The sequence below is a fragment of the Puma concolor genome, chromosome E2 (assembly GCF_028749965.1).
Source record: "Puma concolor isolate L17-30 chromosome E2, mPumCon1.1.hap2, whole genome shotgun sequence".
Classification (NCBI taxonomy): domain Eukaryota; kingdom Metazoa; phylum Chordata; class Mammalia; order Carnivora; family Felidae; genus Puma; species Puma concolor.
This window is the reverse complement of record NC_141681.1, coordinates 5,026,572-5,049,852: the sequence shown is the minus strand read 5'-3', so window position 1 is coordinate 5,049,852 and position 23,281 is coordinate 5,026,572. Positions and strand designations below refer to the sequence as shown.

Below are 23,281 nucleotides of genomic sequence, written 5' to 3'. Positions count from 1 at the left end.
TGCGCCACCCAGGCGCCCCTGAGGCCAGTGGATTTTTACATGCGTGTGCCCCGCTCTGTGATTGTCACCCCGCTCAAGATATGAGAAAGCCGGGCAGTGTCCTCTAACAGACCCACCGATCTCCTTTCAGACGCCGAAAACCCCGCTACAGAAAAGCATGGACAAGCTGGGGAAGCAGCTGACACTCTTCTCGTTCGGCATAATTGGTGAGCGAGGCCGTTTCTGCGCTGGGTCCCGGGGGCGTGGGGGAGCCGTCCTGAGGTCCTCAGTGGGACCGAGGGCGGACGGGAGACTCAGGGGGCCAAGCGGTCTCTGTGTGAGACAAGACAAGCTGTCGTACAGAGCAGCCTGCCCCTGGGAGGGCGTAGCGTGGTCAAGGTGTATCTCTTGCTCATTCCTGTCTGGGTGGCTTTCCTGGATAGGTCACCTCCAAACGCCACCTCGGGGTCCCGGGCCCCGACCATTCCCCCTTCTTCCAGGTCCCCAGAGGCGGGCCGGAATTCCGTTCAGCCAGCGAGTGGGGGAAAGCGGGAACACAGAGGTCGTGTGGGAAATTTTTAAATTTTTTTTATTTTTGAGAGACAGAGCATGAGCGGGGGAGGGGCAGAGAGAGAGAGAGAGAGAGAGAGAGAGAGAGAGGCACAGAATCGGAAGCGGGCTCCAGGCTCCGAGCCGTCAGCATGGAGCCCGACGCGGGGCTCGAACCCACGAACCGCGAGATCGTGCCCTGAGCCGAAGTCGGAGGCTTAACCGACTGAGCCCCCCCCAGGCGCCGCAGTACGGGCCATTTTTAAGGCATGGGCCCCCAAGGCCTGCTGTCTTTGCCCCTTCTTGATTGGCCAGAATGGAGTCACATGGCCTGCCTGACCGCAAAGGCGACTGGGAGGGACAGTTTAGCCACGCCTCTACGTTACCGACCAGGCTGTGCCGCTCGGCCTCTGGCAACACAGCAAACGGGCCCGACCCGATGCTGTGGATCTAAACTTAGGTCTTAAGCCTGAATCCCCCCTTGGGGCCGTCCCGGTCCCTTCGCCCACTGCTTCCTCCTGTCTCCAGCTCTGGCTTTGGTTCCGTGTTCCTCGTTTTCCAGCCCTCACGGTCAGCCGGAGCCTGGCCCGTAGCAGATTCTCCATAAACACTTGTTGAGTGAATACTTAATAAAGGAACCGACCCAGAAAGCAGCGCCCCCTAGCGCAGGCAGTGATGACAGGACGTACGAGTGGGTCTGGCTAGACCTGCGGAGGAGCCAGAGGACGTTTCCGTTTCCGGGAGAAGCAGACGTTGCGCCTCTGGCCACCCAGATGTGCGAATTCATTTAGCGAGTGTCTTGTGACACTGGGAGAGGTTTGGGGCCACCGAGACGGATCAGACACAGCCTCGGCCCTTTGAATGCGCCCAGGCCGAGAGGAGGGAGGCACCTGAACAAACGTGCAACCTGAAGGTCATGGCTAATCTCCAGTGGGAGGCTGGGGAAGGCTCCAAGGGAGGTGTGGCATTAAGCCGGGTCTCGTAGGGTGACAGGAATTTGCTGAGGGAACAGAGAGGGAAATTCGGAATTTCGTGCCGGGACCGAGGGGAACTCCGCTCCCCTGCAACTTACACGCAGAAGTAAATTTAGCGAAGTGGTTAAGAGGATGCGGTCTGGAGTCCGGGCTTCCAGATCTGTCGTGCGGGGGACGCACCCGCCTGCCCTTTCTTCCCTGGACACCCGTCCCCAGATTCCGGTGTCTGGTCACCTCTCCAAGTTCAGCTTTGGATTTAAGTGCCCGGCGTTGGCTAAACCACAGGCTTTACTGTGTTTTTGAGCAGCTCCTTTCCAGCCTGTTCCAGCCTGTCCTGCCTTCGTCCCTCCTTTCCAGCCTGTTCTGTCCTGGAGCCCTAGTGGAAGATGGGTCTTAACCGGCCGATTCCGATCTCAGCCAGTGGGGCTCTCAGCCGGGATAGCACTTCAGGTGGATTCCTGCTTCTCAAATCCCGAAACAACTCCTCGAGGGGGACATGGTCATTATCCCCACTTTACAGATGAGGACACTGAGGCCCCAGAACTTTTCCTCCTTGCCAGAGCATCCCGTGCGTGTCCACGGGTCCCAGTGTGACTCATGCCCCCTCTCTGCCCCACCTCTGGCGGGGTCCGCGTGTCCCGGGCCTGCTGGTTAGTAAACACCGGGTGACTGATGGGGACGAGAGCGGAACAGGGGACACGTTGGGACACGAGCACGGCAGGACGGAACCCTCTACGACCCGGGCCCACGTGCCTGTCACAGGAACAGCTGTCACCTGCCACATCGGACGCCATGGGGGGGCGTCCCAGCACAAACGGCACCCGGGGAGAGTTCTGGAATCGTCCGCCAGCGTTTTCAAACAGCCTGCGATGAACTAACGGAGGGATGGTCTGTCTCTTTCTCTGACTTGAACCGGCTTGGTCCTTTCCGGAAAAAGTAAAACCGTTCTTTTTTGCGGGCGTGGGAGTGTCTTACGAAGGAACAGGAGAGTGGTCACAAGTACCTGAGGTTCCTACCCATTGACTCAGGCGCAGGAGAGGAGTCTGAAACACCCAGGCATGGCAGAGGAGGTGCGCGTGTGCGCGCGTGTGTGCAGATGTATACTTTTTGTCTCTTTCCCAGGCTTAATCATGTTCACGGGCTGGCTGCAAGGAAAACAGCTTCTCAGCATGTTCACGATTGGGGTCAGGTAAGGGCACGGACCTCCCCTGGGAAGGCGGGAGCGGGGAAGACCGGGGAGCAGGACCCCGGCCTTGGGTGGGAACGCTGCGGGTTTGAAGCCTGTCTCCGCCACGCCCTGATTCTGTGACTCTGGCAAGCGTGTTGGCCTGAACTCAGTGTCCTGGGGGGAGCAGTGGAGGCCAGCGTGCCCCACGTGGCGGGGACCCCACCGCCGCTGGGGCAGGGCAGGATCGCTCCCGCGCGCCACCCCTCCCTCGCCGGCCCCCGGCCCCCGCCGTGAGGGCCCGCTGATGACTTCTCCGCACCACCCAGGGCTGAGGGAGCCAGATCACAGAGTTTGCGGGCTGGTGGGGAAAGTAAGCACAAACACGTCAAGTGAACGGTAACAAAATAATCACAACTCACGATCAAGGCCACAGAGGAAACCATTGCGGAGGGAGTGCAAGGGAGGTAGGAAGAATGTCCCCGGAGGGTGGCCCGGGAACGTCCTCTGAGGGCTGTCGAGGAAGAGCCTGCGGGAGAAGGCGGGAAGGGGGTTCCGCCGGGAGGACCCAGCCATGCGCATCTGGGGACAGCAAGGGGACTGGCTGGGCTCCCTAAGCAGAAGCACCAGGGGCGTCGGTTAGGGGACGTGTCACCGGGCTTTTTTGGGGCCCCTTTCCCTCCCGATTCTAAATAGCGTCATCAGAATCTTTCCCCACACGCATGGCGAGCCATCTTTTTTGGCAAAGCGTTGGCCATTCTTGACATAGAGATCAGAGGTGACAGGGGTGCGAACCCCAGCTTGCTGAGCCAAGAGGGGGCCAGGGGGCGTGGGCGGCTGGCTGCGCTGTGGGACGTGGGGTTCAAGGTCAGGGCGGGCTTCCTGGAAGAATGGGTCATTGAAGAGTAGGGGTTTTCAACGGTAGCCGGAGGACACGAGGGTCCTGGGGTCACAGGTGCACGGACTCGGTGGGTCTGGGGGGGCGCCTGGGACTCTGCGTTCCTAACCAGCCCCCAGGGTGCTACTGCTAACTCTAAGTGGTGACCCAGTCGGGGCTCCAGCAGGAGGCGGGGCCAGGGAAGAAGGGTGAGCCCCTGATAAGAGTGCTCAGGTGACTAAGCCTTCAAGGGCAGGTGTGGTGGCCGAGGGACAGAGAAGCCTGAGTCCTGGGGGGACTCCTGGAAAAGCCAGAGCCCTCCAAAGCTGTGACGCCTAAGGACCTCCCCTAAATAATGACACATGCCATTCCCCTCTTCTACACGGTGGAAAGTTCTGTGAGCCGAAGACTTACAGATTTCCAAGTCAGTAACAGGAGAGGCCACGTGTCCATCCCTGCCCGCCCTCCCCAGAGCCATTGGTTGGTCATTTCTGGCCCCCAGTCTCAGTGTTCCTTCCACCTGACCTATCCTACGACAGCCACGTCTCACTTGTCGTTCAGAGGCAATCTACTCTGTTCATTTCACCTGTGACTTTGAAGCGACGAAGGCTTTTCCGTTTGTAGCAGAGTTAGTCGCTCGAAACCCCTGAATCAGAAGGCAGAAATAGCAGGGTGGCCAGCGAGGAAGAGATTCTCGCAAGAAGTAACGTAAGAGCCGCTGTTTTAAACACTTTCTCTTAATTCCCTCTGCCTCGAGTGACATTCAAGGTGATCCAAAGTATACTCGCTTTTCCTGGTCCATGCTAATCTTTATTAGTCTGTGGATTAATTTTTTTTTTTCATCACGCAAGCATCCAACTGCATACAAAAACGCCCTTCCCACGCCATATGGGGGGGAGAAAGGCCCCGTCGTATACCCTCTGCAAATGTTTGCTTAGCTAGTCTTGTCTGCTTGTGCCATAAAACCGAGGAAGCCTTCTTGCTGGCACCATAGAAACTGGGCACAGTCCTTTGACCAAATTCAGTAATCTTGGTTCATATAACCGGCCCCTGAATGCGCCATTGTTTCTGGGGAAAAGGCCACCGCGCGCGTACCGTATTTCTTCGATTTCAGACACATTGTCTTTCCCACTTTAACTCCTCTGAGGTCGGACTGCCTCTTACAAGTGAGGCGCCTGGGGGGCTCAGTCAGTTAAGCATCCGATTCTTGGCTTGGGCTCAGGTCTTGTTCTCACGGTCCGTGGGTTCGAGCCCCGCGTCGGGCTCTGTGCTGACAGCTCGGGGCCTGGAGCCTGCTTCCGATTGTGTGTCTCCCTCTCTCTCTGCCCCTCCCCTGTTGCTCTCTGTCTCTCTCCCTCAAAAATAAGCAGCATTTAAAAAAACAGACTACAGTACAGCGTAAACATGACTTTTTTATGCACCGGGAACCAAAAGGTCCACTTGACTGGCTTTTGGTGACGGTCGCTGTATTGCCGTGGCCCGGAACTGACCAGAGGTCCTCCGAGGTGTGCCTGTGTTCACTCATTCCTATTTGTTCGTCCAGCAAATATTTACTGAATGCCTGTAGTGCTTTGCTGATGTCCTGGTTCAGAGCCCGCCCCCCTGAAACTCTTCAGTCTCTCCCCCCCCCCCCCCCCAGATCAGCAGGAAGCCCCACACCAGCCCTTGGCCTCAGCCACGCCCGCTCAAGAGTGTGGGATGGAGAGTCAGTCTGCCACGATGTTCCTGCCGCCGAATTTTAGCAGAAAGAGCCCCTTCCTAACATCCTATCACGTGTTGACACGCTGCCCACAGGAAGGGGATCTTAGGTGCTTCATCCGGGTTCAGGTTCCTGAGAGAGAGAAGCTCATTGGTTCAGCTTGAGTCACATGTTCTCTTCTAATCCAATCAGCCATGGCTGTCGGGGGGTGGGGTTACATGTCCTAATCCAATCAGCCATGGCCTGGGGGGGGGGTGTGGTCACATGGTAGAGGAAGACTTGGAAGGATAATAATGTAAGTGAGCAGACACCCAGACAGCTAGGCTACCACAGGCAAAGGCACAGCAGAGTCACTCTACCTCCTTCAACTTTAATTTCCTTGTCTGGCTCTCTTATCAGAAGTGTCTAAACAACTAGACCAATGAGAAGTGAAATTCAGAGGACCCAGACGGACCCTCCAAACCAAAAAATTCCACTTCCCGCTTCTTGCCCAATTCTGGAAATTCTTCTCATAGGACCCAAAGACTTTTCTCTTTAGTAAATGACAACAATTTAAACGCAAAGGCGCTTAAAAGAGGCAAAACAACCGAGAGACTAATTTATACTAAAGTGTGGATGTCTGATAGGGACGGTCCCACCCCAAGAACAGGGTTTCGCAACAGGAGAGCTTAGAGCAATGGATGCTGAAGAAGGAGACAGGTGCATCAAGGGACTGGGAACAGAGACTAGAACCGGGACGCTGGGGACACCAGAGACATACTTCCCCGGGTAAAAGTGTTGCCGACCCCAGTTGGGATTCGTGTCGTCCTTAAGTGCATGTTAAAGGTGACCCATCTGGCCTTTTGGTCCAGCCTGGCGGTGGCTGCCATTCCGGAGGGTCTGCCCATCGTCGTCACGGTTACGCTGGTCCTGGGGGTGCTGCGGATGGCCAAGAAGCGGGTCATTGTGAAGAAGTTACCGATCGTGGAGACGTTAGGTGAGGGACTCCGCTGGTTGAATTCCTGCAAACGGGATCGGATGGGTGGGAGTTCCGCCTGGGTGTTTCATCGGCCTGAGAGGTGATGGTGATGATTCCTCTTTGCCATCAACTGGGGTTTTCTCGTGCCAGGTTGCTGCAGTGTTATCTGCTCCGATAAGACAGGGACTCTGACGGCCAACGAGATGACGGTCACCCAGCTGGTAACGTCCGATGGGCTCCACGCCGAGGTGAGCCCCGTGCCGATTTACCCGGTTCCAGCCACAGGTCTGCCCTGCCAGCCCCTTTCCTTCGTGAAGAAAGCACACGGAACCTTCTAGCAAGCAATAAGGAAGAAACAAACACAGGTGGTTGTATAGTTTCCCTGCCACCCACAGCAGCAAGGAACGTGACCGAGTTAAGGGAGCCACCTTTATGTTTTCACAATTACCTTTTAGTCATAAGCACATTAAGTAACGTAGAAGTTAAAAACACGGTTACCCACAATCCCCCGTGAGAAACTGATCGTGACGGTCCCTTTGGGTTTTTCGGTCTCCCTCCTGTACCTCTGGCACAGTTATAAGCTCCCGGAACGTGCAGTTTTGTTTCCTGCTCCCCCCCCCCCCAACAACCCCAAACCTTCCAGATTAAGGGGCTCTCTTCTGTGCTATTACTTTGTTTTCTTAACCATACTTTTCCCTGGCTCCCGAATAGCCCATGGAATCAGCTTGTTGCAATTTCTTTGTTTTTAATTCTAATTTTTGAGAGAGCGCGGGAGCAGAGGAGGGGCACCGAGAGAGGGAGGCAGGGTCCGAAGTGGGTTCCGCACAGGGAGCGGAAAGCCCGAAGTGGGGCTCGAACTCACGAGCTGCCAGATCATGACCTGAGTCGAAGTCGGATGCCCAACCGACTGAGCCCCCCCCCCCCCCCGGGCGCCCCAAGCTTAGAGAAGTTTCGAAAGCACGGCACTTAGTGAGGTTTTCTGGTTAACACACGGTCTGCAGGGACCATTCTCCTGCTTGCAGCCTCGTTGGTGGGTAGGATTATGTCCTTGGGGTGGGTCTCCCAGAAAAGAGATGAGGGGACAACCGGGGGCGTGTATTACTGACACGTGGTGACATCCTCTCTGTGGCTTTGCCCTGCAGGTCAGCGGAGTTGGCTATAACGGCAAAGGGACTGTGTGTCTGTTACCCTCAAAGGAGGTCGTTAAGGAGTTTGACAACGTCTCGGTGGGGAAATTAGTAGAGGTGAGTGTCAAAGCCCCACGGGTGGAAACAGACATTTAAAAGGAGCTGACGGTTATTCTCTCAGAAGGGAGGAACAATCGATGGCTCCCGGCTACTGGACCAACCAGGTGTTGGTGACCATTGGGCCTCCCGCCCCGCCCCTGCCAGGGGTCAGGTGTCACAGGGGCCCAGAAATAGGTGGGAACACCGGAAGTAAGAGAGAGCTGGAGCCCTTCCTGCTCCTCCCTGCCTGCTGGACAGGCGTTAAAGAGGTGCCTGCAGAGGGTGGGTGTTCATTGAACGCCAGACAATGAGCCTGTTTAATTGTCGACACGAGTTGTATTAGCCAGACTGACGCCTCCCACACACCCAGTGCCCTCCGAGGTGTGAACTGAGCCGCTGTCTTCTAGAATTTGTCGTGAGCTGTGAAGGTCCCGCCTCACTGGTGCCACTTAACTATCCCAGCACCCCTTCGAGGCCGAGGCCCGTCCTGTGATCTCAGTGCGCAGATTAAGAACCGGGCTCAGCGAGGTGATGTGCGTGCCCAGGAGGGAGGGAGCTGGGGTTCACCCCCACGCGCGTTTCGTGTGTTTCCTTCTATTATTTTCGTTGTCTTTTTAAGTTGAGGGTGACGGGCCTGTACCCCAAAATTCTCCCCTTAAAAAAATTTTTTTTTTTTACATTTATTTATTTTTGAGAGACAGAGAGAGACAGAGCACAAGTGGGGGAGGGGCAGAGAGAGAGGAAACACAGAATCCAAGGCAGGCTCCAGGCTCCGAGCCGTCAGCACGGAGCCCGACGCGGGGCTCGAACTCACAAGCCATGGGATCATGACCTGAGCCGAAGTCGGACGCTCAACCCACTGAGCCACCCAGGCACCCCAGAATTCCCTGCTTTAAATTAAGCATATGGTTCACTGGTTTTAATACCTTCACAGAGTTGTGCAGCCACTGCCACATCCAATTTCAGGACACTGTCACCCCAAGCAGGAACCCCGTACCCATCAGGGGCCACTCTTATCGCCCCAGCCTCCCCACCATTCGGCCTGTGACAGCCAGGGTTCAGCAGAGTCAGTAAATGTTCACGGTGTTTATTTTGAAGAGCGGGGACTGGGATGCATTTTAAAGAGTACGTCTTGCCCCTCACGCCCACCCCGGGCCTCGCCCCCCAAATGGGTCAAGCCTGCAGCGTGTGGCTTTTTCACATGCCTGAGTGAGCCCAGGACCCCGAGGGGTGCCAGCTCCCAAGAGTTAACTGCAGATCTTCCAAAATCCCGCCTTTCAGGCAGGCTGTGTGGCCAACAACGCCATCATCAGAAAAAACGCCGTGATGGGACAGCCCACGGAAGGCGCCCTGATCGCCCTGGCAATGAAGGTAGGGACCCATTGATGGTCTACACCGGGAGGGCTTCCGCTGGGGGCTGGATGAGGGGCGGAATTCGGGCGCCTGTCTGAGCAAATGAGGAGTGGAGAAGCTTAGTAACAATGGAGAGAGCGGCCCCGAACATCCTTAGGCTGTCGCCGGCTGGTGGAGGCGATGGGCTCTGAGATGCTGTGTGCTTCTGGAACATTCTGCAGGCCTCTAACCCTTCCCGACCATCCCACAAGAATCCTAGGGCATCCCGTGGCTCAGACCCCACGGAGGTGCTGGGGAGACAGAGGAATGACCCACCTGGTGGCCCCCGAGCTCCCGTGCAGGAAGACCCCTTCCTTTTAGTGCATTTGACGGATCGCAGGGCTCCGTGGTCAGACCCTGAGTCTGTGACTTTGCAGAAATGCCCCCATTCTGTGCCCAAAGCTAGGCGGGGAGCCGCTGCCCCGGGTGTTGAGCGGTGGGCGGTGGGCGGGCCGGGTAACTGCTCCGCCTTGGGCACAAACAGGAGGTCTGATCACACCCCTCCCCAGAGGGACCCAGGCCCACCTCGGGGTGCCTGTCCTGCACCAGCTGACCCCCGCGTCCTCCTCAGCCCCTCTGCCCCTTCCTCCTGCTGCCTCTGGTGCTGGGGCCCCTCTGTCCTTCCTCCCACGGCTGCCTCGGGCTCTCCCTTCAGGTTTACTTCCCTTCCCTCGCTCATCCAGGCCCCCAGGACGGCTTCTCCGTCCGTCTGTTCCCCTGTCCCTCCCCCAGCCCAAGACCCAGCTACCCATCTCTGCCAAGTTCAGGCAGACAGTGCTGCACGGTTGGGTTGAGGAGGGGGAGAAGAGTCACCCTCTGAATAAGTCCCTGTAGGGGCAGCTGGGGGCTCAGTCGGTTGAGCGTCCGACTTCGGCTCAGGTCGTGATCTCGCCGTCCGTGAGTTCGAACCCGGCGTCGGGCTCTGTGCTGACAGCTCGGAGCCTGGGGCCCGCTGCGGATTCTGTGTCTCCCTCTCTGTCCCTCCCCCGCTTACGCAGTGTCTTCCTCTCTCTCTCTCAAAGATAAATATTAAAAAAAAAATAACAGTAGGGCACCTGAGTGGCTCAGGGGGTTAAGCGGTCGACTTTTAATTTAGGCTCAGGTCACGAGTTCGAGCCCCGCATCAGGCTCTGTGCCGACAGCGCAGGGCCTGCTTGGGATGCTCTCTCTCCCTCTCTCTCTCTCTCTCCCTCTCCCCTACTGTCTCTGTGTCTGTCTCTCTCTCAAAATAAATAAACTTAAAACAGAAAGTCCCTATAACTGTAAACAAGCTATGTTAAGAAACTGTTACACTCAGGGAAGAAAATTCTTTCCAGGATGACAGTCATACCGACTAGACCTTACTGCCTCTTCCGAGAGGGCCCCGGCTGGCCCTGTTCAACCGCAGGCTGCTGTCCGGGACGGGGACAGTGGCCCGACTGTCCCAGCAGGAGACAACCCCGGTGTGGGGTCTCCACCCCTGCTCCCGCCGCCTGCCTCCCGTGCAGCCCAGAGAGGACCGATGTTCCAGAACCCCCTCTCCTTTACGGGTCACGATTTACTCTTCCGTGGGCCGGAACCAGTAGGGGAGCCTGGTGACAGCTGACATGTATGAAGTGCCTCCCGTGACCGTGTGGCAGGCTCGGGGCTCTGTGTTTATCATGTCCGTCCTCGAACCCGTCTCAGGGTCGAGGTCAGTGGTTCTGAACCAGTTCTGCACTGTCACGCCCTTGCTAGCTTCCCCGCAGTGGCTGAAATAAAGGACTGCCACCTGAGTGCCTGAAGCAGCAGGAATTTACTCTGTCACGGTTCCCGAAGCTGGAGGTCTGAAAGGAAGGTGTGGGCAGCTCCCTGGTCCCCTCCCCTCCACCTGTGACCAGTCGTGCCAGATGCTCCTTGGCTCACGGACACGTCTTCACGTGGCCCTGTCCCCTTCGTCCAAGGACCACCCGTCTTATCGGATCTGGACACACGCGAACGACCTCATCTTAACTTGGTTCCACCCCCCGAGACCCTGTTTCCCAACAAGACCACGTTCGCAGACACTGAGGGGTTAGGGCGTCGACGCGTCTTTTGGAGGGATGCAGGGTCATTCACAAGACCTTCCCGAAGAGCCTTTTTGGGCATTTCTTTTGTTCCTGATCAGTCCCCACAAGATTTAATCCCACAGATAGACTCTCTGTCTGGGTACTGTATGGATAAAGGAGTAGATTTTTGCCTCCTCAGAACCGATTTTCTCCTGTTGGGGGGGGGGGTGCGTGGGTTGGGACTGGTATACAGCTGGGGAAACTGAGGCTCAGAGATGTCAAGTAACTGGCCCGAGAATGGTCCACGAATGTCAGGCCTGGCAAGGACCCCGGGCCGTGACAGCAACCCACCCCACTAAGCGGGGCTTCTTTGGGGGGAAACTGCTACCTCTTTGAGTCTAGAACATTCCTCCTGGAGGGGAGCCCACGGGCTTTTGTTTCTGAGCACGTTTTGGCCAGAAGCTGTCGTCAGGACCAGCTGGCCCTGCCCCTGGAACAAGAGAGGAGACTTTTTTTTTTTTTTTTCCGGGTGGGACTTTTGAAAGCAAATGGCCTTTCTCTGTGAGCTAAACGCTGGGATTCCTTACCTGCCAGAAATGGCTTGACGAATGAATAACGGAGGCGGCCTGAGCTTTGCAGCGAGGCTGGCTCAGGATGACTCACGAGAAGCGTGGCATTTGCTTTTCCTAGATGGGCTTAGCTGATGTTAAAGATTCCTACGTGAGAAAAAAGGAGATTCCGTTCAGCTCGGAGCAGAGGTGGATGGCAGTGAAATGCAGCCCCAAGACTGTGGTGAGTTTTCTTCTCTGCCCCTTCCCACCCTCTCCCCTGCACCCCGAAGGAAGCAGAATACAGGTGTCGAGGAGGAAAGCTGAGCGCTCCCAGCTGCTTCCACGGAGGGTCAAATACAGGACCGTCCGGCTGATGGCACTCAGACCTTTGATCATTTGGCGTCTCCTGCCGAGATTTTGGTCCGAAACGGTGGTTCTCAAGGTGGGCTTCCCAGACCAGTGGCATCCCCCGGGGAATCGGTTAAAAATGCAGCTTCTCTGGATGTCAATTTTTTAAAAACTGAAAACAGAATTTAAAACAAAATGCAGATTCCCAGGCTCCACCCGGAACCCCTGAGTCCGAAATCTCGGGAGCGAGAGCTGGTAGTCACGTGACCTGTGCGTGCGGGGAATTTTGACGTGGGCTCCCACCGTTAGCAGCAAACCCTCTTGCTAACTTGGAGGTCCCTTCTTAACATCCTGGTGCTGAGTTCTTTACAAGAACACATGAGTGCCTCAGATCGTCACCAGGTGGGGACAGCCCTTCAGCCCTGCGGGGGACCAGGAGGCGCATCCCAGCACCCACCCACCCCAGACGGTGTGAACGGCGAGCTCACGTGTCATCCGTGCGCGCCCACAGATACACCCTTGCGCTCACCTTCACATCTTTTTTTTCTCCCCAAAGACCCTGGTAATATATTCTCACTGAAATAGATTCTAGAAACGTGACTTAAAAACGGAAGCACCGTATAATCCCGCCCTTCGTGTCTCGCGACCCAAGGCAGCCCCCCTCCACGGTCTGGGATGGGACCTTTGAGGTCCTAAACATGCAGAGAGCGACGTACGGGGTGGTGGTTTTGAAACTAGGTCGTGCTGTGTGTGGGGTTTGTAATCTGCTCTCTCCCCTTTCAGCGATGTCTCGGACATCTTTCCGTATCGGTTCACACAAGCTCATCCCCCCGCCCGCCGTGAGCTTTCAGGCGCCGTGCTAATGCCGGGGATGGTGTGACCCGGGCTGTCACGACGCCTTCCGCGTGGAGCTTACCATCCGCAGGAGACCGAGCTTAACGAATACACAGGAGAACGGTTTGGGGCTCCGTGAGCTCCGTGCAAGGGGTGAACAAAACAGAAAGGGGACCTGCCCTCGGGAGGCGACAGTCCCAGTGGAAATAGACGTCCCGCAGTCAGTCACACACATAAAGGCCTAACAGCGGCTGGGGTGTGGCTGATGACACGTATGGGATGCTCTCGGTGACGTTAACAGGGCACCTGATGCACAGAGAGGCTGCGGATCAAAGTTCTCCAAGGAGCCGACCCAAGGAATGCAGCCGTTTTCCTTTTCTTCTTTTCCAAGGACCAGGAAGACGTTTACTTCATGAAGGGGGCCTTCGAAGAGGTGATTAATCACTGTACCTCGTACAACAACGGAGGCCTCTCCCTGCCACTGACGCCCCAGCAGACAGCCTTGTGCCAGCACGAGGAAAAGAGGATGGGGTCGCTCGGCCTGCGGGGTTGGTACCTCTCGTCCCCAGCGCCGCGCTTTAAGTGTGCAGCATTGACCTTCCGGGTCAATGGCCACGTGAAAGGCAGAGAGGCCCCCCCCGCCCCGGCCCACCTCTGCCACCATGTGACACCTGTTAGTCCAGACGCGGCGCCTGTGGGTTTCCCGACGTGTGACTGAGGCGCCCCAGAAACGCTGATTTTCCCGATTGGTCGTCCTGCTCGTCGACCACGGTCAGGAAAACCCAAAGCTCTTTCGCATCAAGGCAGACATTTCATTCCTCGGCCATTTCCAGTGTCCTGAATCGGGGATGCCGCCTTCCCCGATGAGCTGGAAACTCGGGTTTCCCACAGTGCCTGTTTTCAGAGAAGCGCTCTGGAACCCGTGGGTTCCCTCCGGGGAAAGTGAGAAGCCTGGGGCCGGGTGTCAGTTGCCTTGGGTTTTCCCTGCGGGAAACAGACGTTGTAAATTGCTAGCAGCTTGCTGATAAGGGGGTGAGGCGAGGCTGAGACAGAGCCTGGCAGGGCGGGGAGGGGAGCCTGGGGAAAGGGAGGCTTGGCACCCGCAGCCATGGCACCTGTACCAATGGTACACGCACCGAAACAGAGTCAAGGCCGGGACGAGCTCCCAGACAGAGTCCTCCCACCCCTGGGGCCCGCGGGGGACCTCCCACGGCTCTCGGTGTCTCCTCAGTGCTGGCCCTGGCTTCCGGACCCGAGCTGGGGAGGCTGACTTTTCTGGGTCTCGTTGGAATCATCGACCCTCCGAGGGCCGGCGTGAAGGAAGCGGTGCAGGTTCTCCACCAGTCGGGCGTGTCCGTGACGATGATAACGGGAGATGCTCTGGAGACCGCCTCTGCTATAGGTGAGTGGGGCGCAGTGGGCACCGGGCGGGGAGGGGTCCCCTCCTGCGGGGCTGCTCCTGCGGGTTAACCCGCCCCCACCCACCTGCTGTGAGCTCGCAGAGACCCTGAGGTTCATGGGCCGGCGCTCCCCCCCGACAGAGACGGCTGTCTCTAAAGTGTCAGCAGGTGCCCCGAAGGGGGCAGAGCCGGCCACGGCTCTCAGCCATGACCTCACCGCCTCTTCCCAGACAGCATCTGCCCGTGTCCGGGTTCTGGTCTGGTTCTGTGTGCCCCGGGCGGGTCACTGAACCACACTGGCCTCCGGGCTCTTCTCCCACAGGGGGCCGGCCACCCCCCACCTCCCACCACTTCTCGTTCTTCTTATTCACGTGATTGGTTCTCCCTGCTCTGTCTCAAGGCACCCGGCGCTGTGAAAAAATCAGACTCTAGAATCAGACAAAACCACGTCAGGTCCCAGCATCGCCGCTCGGCAGCTCTGGGACCTGGGGGAGGTCACTCCCCTCCGTTTCCTCATCGTTAAAGCAGGGACAATAAGGCCTTAGTTCTGTGGATGGAATTGGGATCATGTCGCGTAGCAGGTGCTCGGGGGGGGGGGGGGGTAGCCTTCGCGGCTCTGCTGTGGTCGTGGTCTGCGGCCCAGACGGGGCCTGATGTCAGGCAGGGGGAGTGAGGGGCGGGAGCGGGCCCTCAGAGCAGGCTCTCTGCACCTCGCAGGAAGGACTATTGGCCTGTGCAACGGGAAGCTGAAAGCCATGTCCGGGGAGGAGGTGGAGAGCACAGGGCAGGACGAGCTGGCTGGCTGTGTCGGGAAGGTGGGGTCCTCCCAGGGGGCTCGGTGGGGCGGGGGGAGGGGGGGGAGTTTCAGCCCCAAGTTCACGGACTCTTCTCCGCCTCTGTGTCCAGGTTTCTGTCTTCTTCAGGACCAGCCCAAAGCACAAGCTCAAAATCATAAAGGTAAGCTGTGTGCCTCATGCGTCCGTTGGGGTCAGTCCAGGGCGGTGGCTCTGCCCCCGGGGGGAGGTCCTGGGTCCAAGCTGGCAGGAGCGTCGGCCGTCCTCAAGCCGTGCTTCTTTCTCTAGGCCCGGGACGGCTGCACCAGGCGGTGCCTTTGCCCAGCCCCCGGGGAGGGGAGAACAGGCTGTCCTTGGCCACGTACAGCAAAAGCAGGAGCAGGAATTGGGTGGTGCGGAGGGCAGACTAAAAAGCAGGCAGTCTCTGTTAGTCGAGCGCTCTGGCATTATTCTTGTTACCGAACTCCAGGCCTCAGTTTCCCAGTCTGTAAACCGGGGTTGTACGGATGACGTCAGCCAACTCACAAGGCTAGTGAGAGGATTCCAGGAGGCCGGGCCGTGCGGCTCTTGGCGCAGCACCTGGCACACGGCGGGTGCCCGGTGGAGACTGGATGTGATTTTTCTGCCTGTGCCCGGGGGAGGGCGCTGCTGGTGCGCTGGGTCTCCTCCCCGGAAGCGCTTTGAAAATGAGCTCTTGGGGCGCCTGGGTGCCTCGGTCGCTTAGGCATCCAGCTTTCAGCTTAGGTCGTGATCTCACAGTTCAGGAGGTCGAGCCCCACATCGGGCTGTCTGCCATCAGCACAGAGCCTGCTTTGGATCCTCCGTCTCCCTCTCTCTCTGCCCCTCCCTTGCTTGCACGCACACCCTCTCGCTCTCTCTCCAAATAAATTTTTTTTATTTTTATTTAAAAAAAAATTTTTTTTTTAACGTTTATTTTTGAGACAGAGAGAGACACAGCATGAATGGGGGAGGGGCAGAGAGAGAGGGAGACACAGAATCGGAAACAGGCTCCAGGCTCCGAGCCGTCAGCCCAGAGCCCAACGCAGGGCTCGAACTCACGGACCGCGAGATTGTGACCTGAGCTGAAGTCTGACGCTTAACCGACTGAGCCACCCAGGCACCCCCTCTCCAAATAAATTTTAAAAAAGAGAGAAAGAAAAGATGTTCTTTAGCTCTGTGCTGTTTTATTCTTCGTGCTGTTTGGGGGGCTTTAGCTATAGGGAGGAAACCTCCATGCAAGTCATTCCTAAGACTTACTTAATCCCATGGGGCACTGCGTGGTTTCAGGGGTAAATTGTTGACTTTTGTTTGTTACTGGAGAACACGAATGAGCCTTCACTCACCTCCTCTTTCCAAAGGCTTTGCAGGAGTCGGGGGCAGTCGTGGCCATGACGGGGGATGGGGTGAACGACGCGGTCGCCCTGAAGTCTGCGGATATCGGGATCGCCATGGGGCAGACGGGGACAGATGTCAGCAAAGAGGCTGCCAACGTGATCCTGGTGGATGATGACTTCTCGGCCATCATGTGAGTGGCTCCATGGCTGGTTTTCAGCGTCAGAAATGCCCGCGGTGACCCGCTGCCCCCCTCGCGACATGCCCCCCTCACGGCCTGAGGGTGCATCCGACGGGTGAGCCGGGGTCAGGTGCACAGACGGAGGCAGGCTCCAATGTGTCAGCTGCAGCACCGTCTGTGGGGAAATCCTAGGCCACCCTAACTGCCGACAGCAAGGGGAGGAGTGCCACGAAGCCACGAAACATCATGTTTTGGGGAACATTTTAAAGACGGAGAAATGCTCACATTGTGGGGTTAAGTGAAAAACGCTAAGAGTGAGCATGTGCGGCTGGAGGGCCCGTGTTTGTGCGGATGCGTAGGTTTCATGTTGCTGAAAGTGACGAGCGACGGGGCAGGAGCTCTAATTGTTGGCCCTTGTGTGATCGCAAGCTCCCGAGATTGCAAAACACCTGGTTTCTTGTTTCCCTTTTCTCTGTTTTCTTAACAAGTTTGCCTTCCCTCTGGTCTGATTTTAATTCGTTCTAATCGAGATTTTACTCATAAATCCATTGTAATAATGGGGGGTGGCACGGAAGTTTTCTTAAGCCTGCTGTCAGAACTCTGAATGAGCGAAAACTGAAGTTGGGTGCGATTTTTGACTTTACGGAGGAGTCTTGTCTTTGTAAATGGATTGACTCACCCTAGGAATCCTTAGCCCCCTTCCCCCTTAGTTAAAAAAAAAAAAAAGTCCTGAGATGCAGTTGATAAATAACTCTGTAGTTTTAGTTCTTTTGCAAAAAAAAAAAAAAAATTTAGCAGAAAAAAAAGGGTTAGGCAGTTTTCTGCATTCGTGACTCAAGATCAAGGCTTTTAAAGGACTTTTACGGTTTTCTGAACATACCAAGGATGTTTTTCAGCCTCCTAATTCTCTCCCCCCCCCCCTCGTGCCACCCCCCTGGGGCGAATTAGCAGGTTTGATCCGTCTTGCTGTGCCTGTCGCCCAGATGCATCTCTGGGTTGCAGTCAGTGCTTCCCAAGTCCCGGGTGAGGGTGGGGTCCCTGGGCTCAGGCGGGAGAGTAATCTATGGTCTTCGTACAGAGGGTGATCATGGCCCGCGGTCCGGGCCCCCGCGGCGGGTGGTGCTGGCCAGGCCACCGTACTCCTGTACCTCTCTGTCCTGGAGCCGCCAGCGGGGGGAAGGGGAAGGGGCGCCTGCGTGCGAGGCCACCTCCGGTGACACCATCGCTCCCTCCCACGGCTGCCGGAGGTGCCCGGTCGCTCCCAGCGGGCCCTCTGCGAAGAAACGCTCTGTCCTCTTGCAGGAACGCGGTGGAGGAAGGCAAGGGGATTTTTCATAACATCAAAAACTTCGTGCGGTTTCAGCTGAGCACGTAAGTCAAGGCCGGCGTCTCCGAGGGCCGTCGGGCTGCGCGTGCAGCCATCGACGGTGCCCGGTGTGTGCCCCGCAGGAGCATCTCGGCCTTGAGCCTCATCACTCTGTCCACCGTGTGCGACCTGCCCAGCCCGCTCAACGCCATGCAGATCCTGTGGATCAACATCATCATGGACGGGCCACCGGCGCAGAGGTGAGGTGCCGGGCTGTCCGCGAGGCTCCGCCAGCAGCCCACTCTGCCGCCTCGGGTCCCTTGCACCGAGTACGGGACGCCATCCCCAGGTGTCCTGCAAAGCCGGAGTGTGGCACACTGCAGGGAAGACAGCCAGCGGGATGCCCTGGGCATAGGAGGAAGCACCTGCATGGGCAGCCGGGGCGGGCGGTGGAGGGGGGGATGTGCTCCCTGGGTGACTCCACGCCTCAGTTCCTCTCTTCACGTCCCCACTTGGGAGATGTCCTCTGTGATCGCTCTAACAGCAGCCCCCGGGCTCTCCCACTCTGCTTTATTTGTCCCTAGAGGAGAAAATACGTATGTCCTTGTTTATCTGATTATGTCCCGTTTCCCCTACGGCAAGGTTTTTGTTCCTTGTAGCATTTCCCGGCTCCCGGGACGGTGCTGGGCACACAGTAGGTGGTCGGCGAGTTAGTTGCTGGGTGGATGGGTGAGAAGGGAGGGTGAGGGTAGCTGAACGGGCAGGAGGAAGAACCACCTTCGGAGTCGGGGAGCCAGACGTCCAGGAGCATGCGAGGCACTGGGTTCGAGCACACAGTACATGCTGTTGTTGATTATATATGTGTGTGTGATATAAATGTGATACATATATGTCACCATGAATTATCACAGTTGTCGCCGCTGAGGGCAGGAGTCCTGCTTTGTCCCTCCGGGCTCAGGGGGAGGTCCCTCTTCACACGCTGGGAGCAGGGCCAGGAGGGAAGTTGGCCGCAGCCGTATATGCAGCCGGCTTCCTCCTCGGTGCCCCATGTCCCGTCTTCCGCTGGTCTAGCCCCAGTCCCGCTGTTGCACAGTCGGCTGAAGGCGGGTCCCTGGGGGGCAGCGTCTGGACCCCGTTTCTCCAGCCTGCTGGGCATCCCCTTGTGATGGAAACTGTGCGATCATGAGGGGTGACCCAGAGTGGCTCCAGGACCGTGGTGTGGTCAGCTGGGGGGTGATTTTCCTCTGCCGTGCTCAGCGACGGGTGTGTGGCTTCCCCTGGGGCCCAGGCTGGGTGGGGTGGGGGGTGGGGACCCTGGAAGGAGGGCGAGGGCAGAGGATGTGAGGGGTGGGCTTCCAGCAAGGACGGAGAAGTCCCCCTAATAAGAGTGGGACCAGACTGAGCTCCTGCCGACGACCTGGGGGCACTTGGCCAAAGCCCCCTCTTTGCTGTGTCTTCGGGGCTGACCTGAGAGCCTGTACAGCTTCAGCACTTTAAGTGTCCTCGCGGTTTATGTCAAGGTTCCCCTGTCTTGTTCCGAGCAGCTTGGGGGTAGAGCCGGTTGACAAAGACGCCCTCCGACAGCCACCGCGGAACGTCAAGGACACGATTCTCGGCAAAGCCCTGATCCTGAAAATCCTCCTGTCGGCTGCTGTCATCATCAGCGGGACCCTCTTTATCTTCTGGAAAGAGGTGGGGCAAGTTCTCACTGGCTCGGCCTGTATTCGCTAAGCCCCTGTGGTGGGAGCCTAGCGGCTGTGCACCAAGCACCGGGGATGGTCCCCTCCCGGGCGCGTGGGGCTCCGGCTCTGACTGGGGAGACAGGTGCACATACAGGGGGCTGTCCCTGGGGGGGGGGGGCGGGGGACCAGGAGCTCACTTTGCAGAGGTGGGGACAAGGCGGAAGGATAGGAAGCCCCCCCGGCAGGGAAAAAAATCATTTTGTTCTAAAAGGGACCCGATGCCCCTGCCACTTTCTATGGTCACCAGGAAACAATTTGCAATCTATTAGAAGGAAGTCCGTCGTGTTCCCTGGAGGTGATTATTTGAGGGAGCTTAGGGGCCACCTTTCGGTGGCTCCACGGGCCCCCGTGCTGACACGCGGTGCTCTCGGTGGAGACCCAGGCAAGTGGGGGCAGGACACGGGACCACGGCAGATTCGGTTTTTCTCCAGCCCCGCCCCCCAGAGGAGGGGCCTTGCGTTTTCCCCAGTTCTCACCTGCCCGGGAAGGTGGTGTGGCCGCCCGTGTCCAGCCTGTGCTCCACCTGCGGGAAGGGGACCCAGGCCCTCCTGTGCCAGCACGGTGGGCCTCAGTGTGGGGGGGCCCCCCAGGGGCTCTGGAGTCAGGCTCCAACTCACGCCACCCCGGCCAGGGCGTCTGCGGGGAACCCTGGGACAGTCATAAGCTCGGGCAGGAAGGATCCGCCTCCCCTCAGGCAGGGAATGTTCTCACCTTGGCTCCAGGCCAGGCCCGGGAGGAGACCTGCCTCAGGTCCCTACAGCAGCACCAGGGAGGGTGTGCATCCTCTGTCTGTGACAGTGGATGCAGCTATAGCCCTGTCCTGTCCCAGGAGGCAATGTCACCTGCTGCAGGAAGGGATGCTCCCGTTACCTGTGCAGGGTTTCAGCTCGGGGGGTGGGGGGGGATGGGGGGTGGTCGTGAGACACCCCCCTTACTCCAGCCCAGGGGGCGGTCGTGGTCAGTTCCTAGCAGAGCCGCTCTCTGCTGGGCGCTCCAGGCCCCTCGAGTTCCTGCTCCCTCCGTGCTCATCATCACGAGAAGCACCCCCCTTCCCGGGGCCCGCCCACCCTGCGCTCCTCTGTGTTCCAGATCCCCGCAGACAAGGCGAGCACCCCGCGTACCACGACCATGACCTTCACCTGCTTTGTGTTCTTCGACCTCTTCAACGCCTTGACCTGCCGCTCTCAGGTGAGCCCTGGGCTGCCCTCCCCTCCCTTCCTGGCGGGACCCAGTCGCGCTCTCGGGGACGAATGGTGCGGCCGCGGCCCGAGTAGGCCTCTGTGAGCATCGCCCTCTGAGCCGTGGCTTGTGACCCGGCTGACACGTGCCCTTTTCCTCACAGACCAAGCTGATATTTGAGATCGGCTTTCTGCGGAACCCCATGTTCCTGTACTCGGTGCTGGGCTCCATTCTGGGCCAGCTGGCCGTGATTTACATCCCGCCCCTGCAGAAGATCTTCCAGACGGAGAACCTGGGTGCCCTCGGTGAGTGGGCGGGGACGTGAGGGGTCAGCAGAGGCCGGTGCCTAGGCGCCGACACGCGGTGTTCCAGGTACGAAGTCCCTGCGTGTGCCCGGCCGGCCGCACGGGGTGGGAGGGCGATGTGATGGGGTCATGGAGTACACGGGGAAGCAGAGGATGAGGCATCTCCACCGGGAGGGCCACCGAGGGCAGAAGGGGACACGGCCTCCCTGTCCCAGGGCTGGCGGCTCAGAGCGACGCAGCAAGGCCCGGGGGCTGCGCCATGGCGGGTCACAGTCCCGGCTCATTCTGCCCCCGCTGGCAGGGGGCTCGTGGGTCTTGGGCACCTGCTGACCCCGAGACAGGGAGCGGGCCGCCCAGCAGCTCGGGCTAAACACAACATGATTCAATGACCGCGGCCGTCCAGGACCCCGAGCGCACCTGCCCCGGGGTGGAATCCTGGGGCTCCCCTGCCTCCCCGCCCAGGCGGACGCAATTCCAGCCTTTTCTTTGTGAGCTGCCTGGGGTGACTGGCCGCCTTTGCCTGAAGCTAACAGAGCACACAAGTGGGAGGAGGGGTGGGGGGAGGAGGGTACCTGAGCAACAGCAGCGACCGGAGCCACTTACGTGGTGGGAGCCAGCAGGTGGGGAGGCCAGCGTAGGTCATGGCCACAGGTCATGACACGGTCGGGTCTGAGGTGCTGGACACGACTGCTCGGAGCACGAGGCCGGGGTGGGGGGTGTCTGCCCTCAGGATGGATGGGGGAGGGTCCTGTTACTGCCGGAGGGGGTAGCGCACCCCCACCCCAGCCCTGAGCCCCCTGGAAGGACGGGGTGGTCCTGTGGAGCTGCACGGACATCCGTCCCTCCCGGGAGGGGAAGTCCTGGTCCTCGGCTCCCGGGTCCTCGCCCCTCACCTCTGGGCTCTCTGCGACCAAAGCGGAGACGTGGGGAAGGGAGCCTCAGGGTGGCACCGTGCACTCTGACCCCATTTTCTTTTCACCTTTTTGCAGACTTGTTGCTTTTAACCGCACTGGCTTCATCCGTGTTCATTTTGTCAGAGCTGCTCAAACTATGCGAAAAGTTCTGTTCCAGAGCCGAGAAAGCCCAGGTTCACCAGGAAGATGCATAGCGGCCCCCGCCTGCGTCCAACCCCTCAATAATCTATATTTTTATGTGACTGTGGCCCTCCCCCAGCCCCCCTCCCGAGGCACGCTTTTAGGACACCGTGCGGTAGGTCCCTCACCTGATCTGCTTCTTGGGAAACCGGCAGGAAGCCTGGGCCCGGGCCCGCGTCCACCCCAACCTCTCCGGCTGAGCTCTGGAGACCGCACGGCAACACCTTGCTATTTATTAAATCACAGTGATTTTTCTTAACCACGTCTGCCCACGTATTTGTGCCACAGCAGCCCCCGCACGAGGAAGAGGCCTCGTGTCCCCGACCGTAAAGTGGGGGGCTTTGTACCCTTTTGTTAAGGGCTCTGCAGGCGCCTGGTAAGTAGTTTTTCTACGGGTGGCCCCTGGGGGATCCCCACGCAGCCGTTCGTTCACGATCCACCGCATCTGGGGCGAGAGAGAGTCACGCCCCGGTGGCCTCAGCGAAGGCCTGGCCTTTTCCCTCTGGAACCGGGACCGGGGTGCTTGCCAGCCCCCTGAGCGTGAGCCCCCGGGGCCTGTCTTACAACAGGCCTGCCCACCCAGCTCCAAAATGCAGAGCCCACAGGGGGCAGGAACCGGCCACGCAGAGCCAGCAGTGGAGCCCTAGCTTTCGTGAAATGAGGCCACGGCTGTAACCCCGCCCCCACCCCCCAGTTATTAGCCTTTTCCAGAGAAACCCAACCAACAGGAGGGGGAGGGAATAGAGACTTGTTTTAACAAAGTGACTCACGCGACTGTCGGGCTGGCCCGTCCCCTGTGTTCGGGCAGGCGGGGTCTCCCGGGCAGCTCCAGGCAGAGACAGGCTCCCCTCCTCCGGGATCCCGGGCCCTTCTCTTAAGCCTTTAAGGGACTGCATGAGGCTCACCCGCCCTCTGAAGGCAACCCGCTCTCTTCAAAGTTTACCGTTATAAATGTTAATCACCCCCCCCCCCCTCCGAGAAACAGAGCTCACGGGAACATCTAGACTATTGTTTGGCCCCACGGCCGGGCGAAATTGACCCACAAAATAACCCTCACACCCGCCACGGTGGCGGTGAGGCCGGCCGTCTGGGCCAGGCCAGGGTGAGGGAGGTCAGAGTGGACCCCTGCAGCTGCCAGGCAGAGTTCCGATTCTTTGCAAGTAGGATTTACGGTCTGGGTTGCAGTGTCCTCTGAAGCCCCCACACGTGACCCCACAGCTAAATGAGGACACACACATGTGCCGGGCCCGCAGAAACATGATCGAGAGGGCTGCCTGGAGGGGGAGGCCACTCGCACAAGGATGGTACCCGCCCAGCAGCTGCCAACCCTTGATGACCCCTCAGAGAGACAGGCCGACAACCTGCCCCGCGCACAAGCCTGTGCACAGCT

The 23,281-nt window shown here is 58.5% G+C and overlaps 1 protein-coding gene and 1 long non-coding RNA gene across 6 annotated transcripts in view; one reads left to right on the top strand and one right to left on the bottom strand.

Annotated features, from left to right (window-relative positions):
- ATP2C2 (ATPase secretory pathway Ca2+ transporting 2) overlaps window positions 1-22,150 on the top strand; it is a 62,578-nt gene extending 40,428 nt beyond the window's left edge. The window contains exons 10-27 of one of the 2 annotated variants that reach the window (XM_086688790.1): window positions 131-206; window positions 2,625-2,691; window positions 6,095-6,219; window positions 6,352-6,449; window positions 7,344-7,445; window positions 8,709-8,798; window positions 11,516-11,617; window positions 12,950-13,106; window positions 13,790-13,960; window positions 14,676-14,773; window positions 14,865-14,915; window positions 16,111-16,277; window positions 17,568-17,636; window positions 17,715-17,831; window positions 19,116-19,263; window positions 20,403-20,501; window positions 20,656-20,797; window positions 21,787-22,150. In XM_086688790.1, coding sequence (XP_086544916.1) covers window positions 131-206; window positions 2,625-2,691; window positions 6,095-6,219; window positions 6,352-6,449; window positions 7,344-7,445; window positions 8,709-8,798; window positions 11,516-11,617; window positions 12,950-13,106; window positions 13,790-13,960; window positions 14,676-14,773; window positions 14,865-14,915; window positions 16,111-16,277; window positions 17,568-17,636; window positions 17,715-17,831; window positions 19,116-19,263; window positions 20,403-20,501; window positions 20,656-20,797; window positions 21,787-21,905 — 1,998 coding nt within the window. In that variant the 3' untranslated portion in view covers window positions 21,906-22,150. The remainder of the gene's footprint in view (window positions 1-130; window positions 207-2,624; window positions 2,692-6,094; window positions 6,220-6,351; window positions 6,450-7,343; window positions 7,446-8,708; window positions 8,799-11,515; window positions 11,618-12,949; window positions 13,107-13,789; window positions 13,961-14,675; window positions 14,774-14,864; window positions 14,916-16,110; window positions 16,278-17,567; window positions 17,637-17,714; window positions 17,832-19,115; window positions 19,264-20,402; window positions 20,502-20,655; window positions 20,798-21,786) is intronic. The other variant, XM_086688789.1, reaches the window with a different exon arrangement.
- Window positions 3,056-23,281, bottom strand: part of LOC147573324 (uncharacterized) — a 28,300-nt gene continuing 8,074 nt past the window's right edge. For 3 of the 4 annotated variants that reach the window (XR_015244628.1, XR_015244629.1, XR_015244626.1), the window contains 7 exons: window positions 22,020-22,119; window positions 20,025-21,517; window positions 19,790-19,836; window positions 16,096-19,253; window positions 11,413-11,541; window positions 11,214-11,315; window positions 9,884-10,988 (listed from right to left, as the gene is read on the bottom strand). This is a non-coding gene — a long non-coding RNA (uncharacterized LOC147573324). Of the gene's footprint in view, window positions 6,536-9,883; window positions 10,989-11,213; window positions 11,316-11,412; window positions 11,542-16,095; window positions 19,254-19,789; window positions 19,837-20,024; window positions 21,518-22,019; window positions 22,120-23,281 lie in introns of those variants that run through there. The other variant, XR_015244627.1, reaches the window with a different exon arrangement.